Source organism: Hibiscus syriacus, unplaced genomic scaffold (genome assembly GCF_006381635.1).
Source record: "Hibiscus syriacus cultivar Baekdansim isolate YM2019G1 unplaced genomic scaffold, ASM638163v2 tig00112044_pilon, whole genome shotgun sequence".
Lineage (NCBI taxonomy): Eukaryota > Viridiplantae > Streptophyta > Magnoliopsida > Malvales > Malvaceae > Hibiscus > Hibiscus syriacus.
This window is the reverse complement of record NW_024063242.1, coordinates 1037578-1048691: the sequence shown is the minus strand read 5'-3', so window position 1 is coordinate 1048691 and position 11114 is coordinate 1037578. Positions and strand designations below refer to the sequence as shown.

General features: G+C 35.1%; 2 protein-coding genes across 3 annotated transcripts; one reads left to right on the top strand and one right to left on the bottom strand.

Annotated features, from left to right (window-relative positions):
* The first annotated feature begins 541 nt into the window (after positions 1-541).
* LOC120174277 (pentatricopeptide repeat-containing protein At4g25270, chloroplastic-like) lies at positions 542-2326 on the top strand. The gene is given in 2 exon segments (XM_039181179.1): positions 542-1776; positions 1778-2326. Coding segments are annotated over 2 exon segments (1572 nt in total). The 5' UTR covers positions 542-711; the 3' UTR covers positions 2285-2326.
* A 486-nt stretch (positions 2327-2812) lies between these two features.
* LOC120174270 (trehalose-phosphate phosphatase A-like) lies at positions 2813-5253 on the bottom strand. Of its 2 annotated transcripts, XM_039181172.1 has the most exons (11): positions 5147-5253; positions 4567-5060; positions 4327-4467; positions 4177-4248; positions 3938-4060; positions 3792-3848; positions 3606-3707; positions 3424-3501; positions 3263-3332; positions 3012-3175; positions 2813-2935 (listed from the first exon to the last, which is right to left on the bottom strand). In XM_039181172.1, exons 2-11 carry the CDS (start codon positions 4852-4854, stop codon positions 2879-2881), a joined length of 1152 nt encoding a protein of 383 aa, XP_039037103.1. In that variant the 5' UTR covers positions 4855-5060; positions 5147-5253; the 3' UTR covers positions 2813-2878. The 2 variants fall into 2 exon arrangements, with proteins under 2 accessions (XP_039037103.1, XP_039037104.1); XM_039181173.1 differs by lacking the exon at positions 5147-5253 and having other exon boundaries at positions 4567-5139.
* Positions 5254-11114: the final 5861 nt, after the last annotated feature.

Below are 11114 nucleotides of genomic sequence, written 5' to 3'. Positions count from 1 at the left end.
TTATCGATGCTCAAACTCGTGATCACTGAGAATAATGATTCTTTTAACAAATGAAGTAAGTTAATTCGTGCTCTTTTATTATACAAATAAATGTTGAAATTATATTAGTTTAATTTAAGTGTTTAAACTAAAATAAATGTATAATAATTAATTTTGTAACTATTTTCTATATCACCCGTTAAAAGAAATAATTATCCTATATCTATGAGTTTTTAAGGTTTATTTTTTTCTTTTCTTTTGACCTAATTTATCATTAAAAAAATCTAAAGCGTTTTAGATCAATTTTGAGGAGTTGAAGTCTTGATTTCATCCTCGCATAACGCAATCAAAGTATTTAGAAACAGATTGTTGAAATTTTAAAAAAATTATTTTACAAAAAGAAAAATCGAAGTTGGTGCATCAAGAATAGATAAATTGTCAAAATCAAAGTGTTTGATAGTTAAATTCGTTTGATTTCTTAAAAACGAACTAATTTTCAAATCTTCTTATAAATTGAGGAGAAGAGGCACATGATAGTTTGGGTGATGGTGATTGCTGCTTGAAAGCTCTCATTTTCATCTCAATCTACTTCAGTATTTACTCAATAACATGCAAATAATATTTGAGCTTCAATTCTTATTGAAGAAGCGTTCAGCTTCATAATTGATCTCCCTTCTTCTACCTAAATATACTCTGGCGATACATTTGGGAACTCGGTTGTTGCTGCCGAATATGGTTGCCCTTTTACAGGCGCAGCCACGCACAATTTCATCGAAACTCCATTCGCACTGCTCTTCCAAAAGCAAGAAGAAACAGAAACAGAAAAAATTAGAGCGAAAACGGTTTCAGAATGACAGAAGACCTGCCCTCCCTTTCCCAAGATCCTCCCCAACCCCCCTCCTTGTCAAAAACAAGCCCTTCACTCAAACTAAGCTCGCGGCCCTCGATTCCGTCGTTAATGATCTCGAAGCCTCGGTCAAGAACGGCATAGTCATCGATTCGGAAATATATTCTTCTCTGCTAGAAACGTGTTACCAATTGCAATCCATCGATCACGGCATCGCGATTCATCGTCTTGTTCCCCCAAACTTATTGCGTAAAAACAAGGGCATTTCTTCAAAACTGTTGAGGTTGTACGCTGCGTCCGGACGGATGGAAAGTGCCCACCAGGTGTTCGATGAAATGTCTAGGCGGAACGAATCCGCTTTTCCATGGAATTCTCTTATCTCGGGGTACGCGGAACTGGGACAATATGAAGATGCCTTAGCCCTTTACTTTCAGATGGAGGAAAAGGGCGTTGAACCTGATAGATTCACATTTCCTCGCGTGTTGAAGGCTTGCGCTGGAATTGGGTTGATTCATGTTGGGGAAGCGGTTCACCGCGATGTGGTGCGCAAAGGTTTTGGAAATGATGGGTTTGTGCTTAATGCTCTTATTGATATGTACGCAAAATGTGGAGACATTGTTAAGGCTAGGCGTGTTTTCGATAACATTGCTTGTAAGGATAACGTTTCTTGGAATTCTATGTTGACGGGTTATATTCGACACGGGTTATCGGTCGAGGCATTTCAGTTATTCCGTGGGATGATTCAAGAGGGATTTGAGCCCGACTCTGTTGCCATATCCACAGTTCTGTCTAGTTTTTCGTCATTGAAGATGGCGACACAGATACACGGGTGGGTTCTCAGGCGAGGAATCGAGTCAAATATATCGGTTGTTAATGCTTTAATTATGGTGTACTCCAGTGTAGGGAAGTTAGATGGGGCAAGTTGGTTGTTTCGCCAAATGCCTGAGCGGGGACATAGTGTCCTGGAATTCGATAATCTCCGGTCATAGTAAACACCCAGAAGCTCTGCCGTACTTTGAACAGATGATGAAAAGTGGTACTTCACCTGATAGCATCACATTCGTGGCAATACTATCAGCTTGTGCTCATTTAGGATTGGTTAAGAACGGAGAACGGCTGTTTAGGTTAATGAGAAAGAAGTACCGGATTGATCCAAGAATGGAACACTATGCTTGCATGGTGGATCTTTATGGGAGAGCAGGGCTGATAGACGAGGCTTTCAACTTGATAGCGGAGAGAATGGAGTTCGAGGCAGGGCCAACTGTGTGGGGAGCATTGCTGTATGCTTGCTCTGTTCATGGAAATATAGAGATCGGAGAGATTGCTGGTCGAAAACTTTTCGAGCTGGAGCCGGATAACCGACATAATTTTGAGCTATTGATGAAGATTTATAGCAATGCAGGTAGATGGGGGGATGTGGAGAGGGTTAGGCAAATGATGTTGGACAGGGGACTATAGAGTTAAAGCTGAAGCTTTTGTAGTAATATATTTACAAACATGATATTGTATGCATGTAGTTATGACAATGATTTTACGTTAAAAAAGAAAATTTTAAAAAAATAGAAATTAATGAAAACAGATTATTAATAAAAATAAATAAATAATATATATATATATATATATATATATGATAATTTAAATTTTTTGGTATATATATATATTTTAAAGGGCGGTTGTTCTCGCCCATCAATCCCATCCCAAAAGAAAGGTAAGGTGAGTATTTCCATTCAATTATATCGAGGGCTAGAAACAGGAGAAAATTGGATGAAAACAAAATCCAAGAGGAGTCTGTAAATACATAAATAAATAAAAAGGTGGGGGAATTTCTATACTTGGAAAGAATGGGGAAAAATACTGTGTTTTCCATGGGCGAAAGGCATCTAATCCTTGGCTAGCAGTGAGAAAAGATAACTGAAGCAGAGAAATATACAGTTAAGACAAGAAGCATTGTGCCTGAATTCATCTTCTCCAATGCCTCGATGTGTTAACTATAGGATATAATGGTCTATCTTCGTATCAGCGTATTTTCCTTCACCATGTTACTTCTTGTATTCAGAGAGCACTTTTCTTCTTCTGCCACGTCACCAGTGATTTAAGAAACTCCATGACCTGGATCAAATACAACAACTGTGAGTCCCACGAGCAAGAAAAAGAGTTGCAGGTCTCCCCATCCTCCTTTACGTACCTCTTGAGGGTCCCTAAGGGAGAAAAATGCATTACTCTCCTTGGGCACGGAAGACACTAAAATGCCGTATCCGCAGTTTCCCTCTCTCAGAACCTTAAATGCATCTTCATCCGTCCGGTCATCTCCGACGTAGATGGGAAGCACATCGTCACAATCACTGAGCCCTGAACCACTTGTATTGACAATTATTATGGATAAAAAAAAAACGCCTCATGACACGACCAAGAAGAGAGTCTAGGAAACATACTAACCAAGTGATTCAAGTAGAAATGTAACAGCTTTCCCCTTATCCCAGTCGATCACAGGCCGAGCTTCTAAAACCTAATTATGTAAATGAATGAATAATATTATCAAATGAACACGACATGAATTTACGAAAAGATCAGAGAATCAGATTGTCTTTAACGATCACCTTCCGCCCATGACTCAATCGTAGACAAGGGTAGTTTCTGATGACATCATGGACACACTGTGCGACTGTGTTCCAGTTCTAAGTAAACAAAAAAAGGTTTCAAGAAGTTAATAAATTATGTAGATGCTATTAAGAATCATCGCCAAAAGATATAGGCTTCTTATACCGAGCAAAGTATCTACCTTCTCATCTACATTTCGGTAATGAACAGAGACACAGAACTTGTTGTTTTCAACTTTCGCTCCTTTTATTTCTTTGGTGCTTTTGACAAGTGAGTTAAAAACCTGTGAAGAATGAGGGCTCGACATCAGAACGGGGATGAAAAAGTCGAGGGCTTAAAGTATGGCACCGTGAAGACATTTACATACCTCCTCGATCGTCGGTAGAAGTTCCCTAGCAGGCTGGAACAAGTTTACTTCCTTACCCTGTGCATTAAAGAGAAAAGTTTACTTAAGGAAGAATACATGGAAACACACGCAATGATGTAGAAAGCTATAAAATTTGTAGCACAAACCTGCTTATCAGTAGATATGATGCAGTTAGGAGCGTCATCAGAAGATTGCCTAACAGGACCCATGATATCCATTCCATGACTTCCGGCGTAATAGAGATCTGTTAGTCCGACAAACTCATATACCTGAATAAACAATGGCATGGAGCGAGATGCTGTTAAAATTAAAACGCAATTATGAGGCAATCAAACAGTGCCAAGGAAGATGCCAAAGTTATTAATGAACTTGATCCTCAAATCACCTTGTCACGGCTTCTTCCACTAATTATAGCTGTCGGGAAGTATTTTGCCACTTTTTCTACAGCAGCTCGCATCTAAATAAAAACCTTTGGTTAGTCTACTAATAAGTAATATTTTACAAATGGCTTGTCAGGCAACCCATTCATTCTTACATCAATAGACATAAAGGCAAGATCCGGATTGTCCACAATAGGTGAAAGCGTCCCGTCATAATCCAAAAACAATGCTATCCTCTTGCCTTCAGCAAAATTTGTAATTTGCGCAAAAGATGTGAGTGCAGAGGGATACTTTACCTGTAAAACCAGAAAGTAGAGAAGTAAACCAGAGACATCAATAACCCATCAATTTGCTCCAAAGTTAAATTAAGAGAAGAAGTAAAAGTGAAACAATACCATCCATGTGTGATATGCAACATCCGTATCAGCCGATACAAGCTCATGGTTGTAATCCATGGTTATTTTATGACGTGGGGATGAGGATTTCATAGCATCCAGCCAGCTGCTGGCACGAACATCATCAAGAATACCAGCTTTTTTCCTAGGAGCAGTTAATAGATTTGGAGAAAACACCGATGCCGGGGGTGAGCATGGCAACAGACCAGAAGGTACTACTAATCTTGACTTGCTTATCGTTACAGGATCAGCAAGAACAGGAGCAGTGGGATTGGGTTTCAGGTCCATTTGTTCCAGCTTTGAATTACTACTTATAACGTAAAAGCTAACAGATTCCTTAGCAAACTTTCCACTCGAGCAACAAAGCAAATCTTAATGTTCAATCTCAGATATTCTAATTAGCCAACCCTTTTATCAATGAAGAACCTCCTCTTTAAAGTTTTCTTGTCACAGCTGTTAAGCGAGAAGTCCATCAAGCATAAGGGCCCTGAAAACTGATACAGAAAGGGTGTGTTAAAATGGGCAAAATCAAGCTAAAGATCACAATACTTTTTAAAAGAACCTGCTATCAGAATCGAACCTGTTCATATCTCTTGGTTACTCTGCTTAAAACTTATGTACTAGGACAGTATCTGCAGGGAATTGATTGAAGAACTATGATTAATGTACAGATCCAAAATAACATCCACTAAACAAATTTGACAAATTCGTTTGTTTGAAACCAAACAATTATAAACAAATTACTTCAGGTAAACCAAAAGGTTGGGGGCAGAAGAGGCACTATATATAAGTTGAAGATGAAAATGAGCAAAGATGACACAAAAATGAAAACCAACAGCTCAGATTAATAAACTTAAACAAATTGGGAAGAAGGGAAACATCTTATCAGTCAGAACAGGTAGGCAACATCTGACACACAACTTGCAAGGAAAGAGAATTTATAAGCACGAGAATTTTCTGTAAAAGGGATAAATCATCTCCGGGAAATAGAGTAAATTCTACCTTTTATTACCATTCACAACCTCAAATTCCTTTAAAAGTTCAGTCTCTTTCTTACCAGAAAAAAGTTAATTTGTCAGAGCGAAAGTTTTGGACACTAACATTTAACACTGTCTTGTGTCGTTATCTTCTTTTTTCAAGCAACTTGGCAGCAATTCTACATGCACTTCTAAACTATTATGATAAAGTATGTATCTACGGTACAACCTGATTATGATAATTCAAGGCAAATTGTTGCCAATGAATAGTATTCTTTTAAACTTTAGTAGAACATTATTGCCTAATTATAACACTTAAAGGAACAAAGTATATATAAAAAAGATCAAAATTGCAGGAACACACCACCCTCATTAACTCAAATTGTAATTGTATGGGGAAAAGGAAGATAAAAACAAACACCTACATCATCCTCAAATCAAACATGCAAAAGGCACCAAAATCTGAATTTAAATGAAACCAAAAACAAAAAGCTGAAACAGCAGGCATTCATTCATAAAGAAAACTGGCCCACAAGGGATTAAGGGAAGGCATTTGGTAGAGAAAAATAAAAGTAAATAGTAGTTGCTTAATGAAAACAATGTCATGCCCCACAAGCGGAGAGAGGCATAGTATTAAATTGCGAATGCAGCATAGTATAATGAGCACATCATAACAATCTTCAAAGTCATGATGATATCGTAGTCGTAGTAGCGTTTGTAATCTAGAAATATAGTTACTTTTAGAAAACAAATTACGTCGTAACATCATCCGCAACATCTACACTGCAACCACACCCACAATTTAGTATTATCGAGATAGGGAACCACGTTAAAGGCAACCACAGTACCACACATTACTAGCCTACAGTGAAGCGTGGGGGGAAAACACAATGGACCCCGAGTACATAAAAGATTCATTGGTTGAATTAAAAATGGTTATTGGAAAACCAAAAAAACAGAAAAGTTTCAGGCTCCGTCATACTCAAGTTGCCATCAATCAGCATCAAAACTACCAATAACATATAATTAATAGACGGCAGAAAATCTAAAGATTCAACTACCAGATAATTAATAGACAGTTGGTTTTGAATCGTTTATATATTTGGTGGGGAGAATGAAAATGCAAATAAAATTGTAATTTACTAAATTAAAAAAAAACTCAAAGTTGAAAACAAAAAGAATACTAACATCAGCCAAAGCAGATGCAACTAGAGGGGGTAGAGAAATAGGAATTTGCATTGACAGGAAAAAAAAACTGAACTAACCAATAATATAACTAGAAGGAAAAAAGAAGTATATGTGCATACATACACACATACATATATATATATATATATATATATATATATATATGTGTGTGTGTGTGTGTGTGTGTGTGTGTGTTTGTATCCGCTCAAAGGAAAAAAAACAATGAAACCAACCAGAAAAATAAGAGCTTGATATTGACAAAATGAATCAACAGAATCTTGAAGAAAACAGAGTAGAGAACAACGACACGGAGAAATCCTCTAGAAAGCAGAGATTTTCTTATTAAGAAAGCGCAAGTAATCGAGAAAAGAAGAAAAGTCAAGTCAACGAAATGGCATCGTATCTAAAAAAAGCCATTAAACTTCACCTACTTTAGAAACCTCGAAATCAAACGACAACTAAGGTAAAAAAGAAAGAAAACGCGTTCAGAAACGGGGCTGGAGAAATGCAGGAAGCTTCGAAGGCAAACGCCGCCAAAGAGCAAACGTTGAAAGAAAGAAAGATTAATGCACCATTTACTTTGTTCAAGAACGAAAGAAAGCCGTGATAATATTATACGAAGTACAAACAAAGGAAGAAACTTGCGACGCCATGATGAAACGAACCACTGTCTTCATTCCATCTTCTCGGCGAGCAAAAAGAAAGAAGAAAAAAGCAAAGAAAATGCGATTCGGCAACGCGAGGTAGAAGATTATAATCACCTGAAGCGGAGAAGGAAACTCTAAGCGTTGAGTTGTTGAATTCGACGAGCGAGTAGATGGGAAAAAAAAGGGGGGGAAGAGGCGTGTAATTATATAGGTTTTATAACCACGTTTTGTTGGGTTCTTTATTCCATTCAAATGTCGATTTGTTTTATTTATTTGGGAGAGCTTTTACGTGATTAACAATGTTGTTTTGAGGAAGAGGGGATGTCGATTTCTTGAAGGAATCGTGGGGACACGTGGCAGAAGACTTTGCAACCGATACGCGTGTAGACACCTTTGGTTGAGTCGAGTCTGACGTGGTTGGTGTTGGAGACCGGGCCCCATGGATGTGCTGGACATGCCGTCACTTTCGGTCACTGCTGGGATTTAGGGGTAATTTTAAAGAACAGTAACCGAAAATATTTAAAGGAACTTAATAAAATAGGTTAAGTGTTATTGGAAATATTAAATTAATATATTAACTTTCATGTAGTTTAGGAAACAAAAGAATGGCTTAACTGGGTAATTTATGTTCCTTGTTAGCATTAAAACTCACTTAGAAGAATTTTGATATTTTCGAATTGTATAATAAATTCAAAGCGAAATCGGTTATAGTATAGAGAACAACTTATAACATTAATGTGTGAAGGAAGAGGGCAACATGAACTTAATTTTTGTAGTCGAAACCTAAAATATTAGTAAAATGTCTAACAATAACGGTTTTTTTAATAATGTTGTGACACTAAGAAGAAAGTAAAATTTTAAATTGTAACCAATATCATTAAAGTAACGTATAGTTTTTTCCGGTTGATGGGTACAATTTTTTTAGTCGGAAATCGATTATATCGAAAGTTTTTCCTCAAGTATCGATACTTTCGAATTGTAAAAAAAAAGAATGAAGAATTGTATTTAAAAGTATCATATCAATCCACGTATTTCGATACAAATGGGAAAATACTAAGGCTTAGTTTGTTTTCACTGTGTAATCTCTTCAAACCTCTTATGTCTGTGTCGCGCAAACCACTCGCAGACATTAGGCTTCGTAGACCGTTTGTTTTTTAGAAGACAGAAGCTCTTCTAACGTCTGCGCGAGCTCTTCTTGGTGCAAACATGGTTTTATGTCTTCAAATGTCTTCAAACCTCTTCAAGAACAATTATAAAATATGGTTATTTATTTTAAAATAATTTAAAATAATTTAATAAGGTTATTTATTATAAAATAATTTATTTTAAAATAAATTATTATAAAATATGGATTGATTTATTTTAAAATAATTTATTTTAAATAATCTATTAGTATGGATTGATTTATTTTAAATAATTTATTAGTATGGATTGATTTATTTTAAATAATTTATTAGTATGGATTGATTTATTTTAAAATATGGATTGATTGATTTTAAATAATTTATTAGTATGGATTGATTTATTTTAAAATATGAATTGATTTATTATTTAGTTGTATGGATTGATTTATTTTAAATAATTTATTAGTATAGATTGATTTATTTTAAAATATGGATTGATTTATTTTAAATAATTTATTAGTATGGATTGATTTATTTTAAAATATGGATTGATTTATTTTTAAATAATTTATTATTGTAGTTGTATGGATTATTTAAATTTCAGTATTGTAAAACTAAAATTATTTAAATCTCAGTATTGCAAAACTCTTTTAAGTTTAAAAAATTAATTTATTTATATTTCAATTTATTTTAGCAGTCTGCAGAAGTTAAAAAACAAACAGTCTTCTTCTTGCAGACTGCAGACTTTTGGACCACCTCTTCTTCTGCAGATGTGGTCCGCAGATTGCAGACCTTTTACCTTTGCAAAAACAAATACCACCTAAGTATTTATACATAAAATAAGCGGTTTAACGACGATAAAGGCAATAATCAAAGAGTAGAGCAAGGGTTTTCGTCTCAAGAATCCATTTTCCATCTGAGAAGTAAAAATTAAGTCATAATAACAAAACTGAAATCCCAATTTGAAGAAGAGAGAGGTACGTTTTCGAAACCCTAGTTTACAAATTCTTCAATTAAGTTATTTTTGATTTAGTGATTAGGGTTTATTATATAGGGTAAAGCTGTGGAACAGAGGACTGATTATTGTTATAGGTTGAAGGAATGTGAATTGATTGTTGTTAGTAAACCAAGCGAAATGTAATATTATAGGTTGTAGGACAAAAAATTAGGTTGTAGATAATTTTATAGGTTGTACATGATAAGTGACTATACTGAACTGTTATTGATATAAAACATCATGAGATAATCGTTTACTGTTACATTTACATTATAATTTATAACAAAATTTGTTGTTGTAATATGTTTTGTATTGTAATAATTGAATGTAAAGGAAGAAGAAGATGGAATCAATGAAATGGGAGGCTTTGTCATGCCTCGAGAAGAGGGAGAAGATATTTTTCAGGACCACGATACGACTGAGACAGAGGGAAGGCCGAAGAAATCAATGTGCGCATATATTCACTTTTAGTAAGTGACCATGTATTTATATGTAACTTGTTTGAAAGTTGGTTATTGATTAAAAGTATAATAAATAATCAGATTGATGAGAAATTTGAAATGTTTATAGTGTGATGGAATGTAGACGTTTGAAGGGAGTTTCAAAAAATGATAAGAAGGTTTGTTCTATTTGTATGTGAATTTAATTGAAAAGGTTATAGAGATGGATTGTTATCAACATTATTGATCAAACAACATTGATTGCAGGTGAGAAAAGAAACGACAACGAAATGGAAGTTGATGAGCGAAGAGGAGAAAGAACCTTATGTAAAAATAAAGGAGAAACAAACAGAAGCAAGGTAAATAATATTTTTTAAATGTTTTGTATAACATAACATAGTTTTTTGTTTTTAAATAAATGTAGGAAGTGTCCACAAGATGTAGCTTGATAAGATTACATGATTTGATGGAGGCGTTGAAAGTGAGGGGAAACCTTAATGTTGTGAAAGAATTAGGTTTTGAGAGTTTGATTGAGGTAAAAGGACGATAAATTCGTAGAGAGTTATGTCGAGAGTTTTTTGAGAAATTGATACTGAAAATTGTATGCTTAATTTTAGTGGCTATAATTCTCCTGTGGGGGATGCACAAGTTGTAACCGTGTTAAGGTTAAAAAATGAAAGGATTTGTGTTGAAGAAAATTTTCAGAGTGAGGAATGGAAAGAACACAACAATAAGTGTAATATAAAGCAAAATGTTACATTAGCTGAGCTCGAGGCCGAGATTAAAAGCAAAAAATTCGTTGGTGATGATTTGAAGGCTAGAGTTTTGTTGTACGTTCTTGGAATATTTCTTCCTCCAACGGGTGATTCATCATCGAGAACAGATTATCTGAAGTTGCTATGTGACGAAGGGATGAAAGGCAAATTAAATTGGGCGAAATTCGTTGCAGAAAAATTGATAGAGGCAATAATGATTTTCCAAAAATCCGAAAAGCATAGATACTTGCAAGGTTGCCTTACAATATTAGAGGTAATTGAGTGTTGAAGATTTTTTTGTTAAAATATTTATTTAAGTGAACGGAGTTGTAGAGGTTAATTGATTAATTTTCTTTGGAATCCATGTTGTATTGTTTGATTTCTGGTCAAATTCTGCAAGTGTCCCGACCTACCAAAAAA

Excerpts from the sequence above, each read along its gene's own strand:
- LOC120174270 (XM_039181172.1), bottom strand. The coding sequence starts at position 4,854 with ATGGACCTGAAACCCAATCCCACTGCTCCTGTTCTTGCTGATCCTGTA. Across the intron at positions 4,468-4,566 it reads TTGCATATCACACATGGATG|GTAAAGTATCCCTCTGCACT; the intron begins GTATTGTTTCAC and ends CTGGTTTTACAG. Across the intron at positions 2,936-3,011 it reads CCCTTAGGGACCCTCAAGAG|GTCATGGAGTTTCTTAAATC; the intron begins GTACGTAAAGGA and ends TATTTGATCCAG.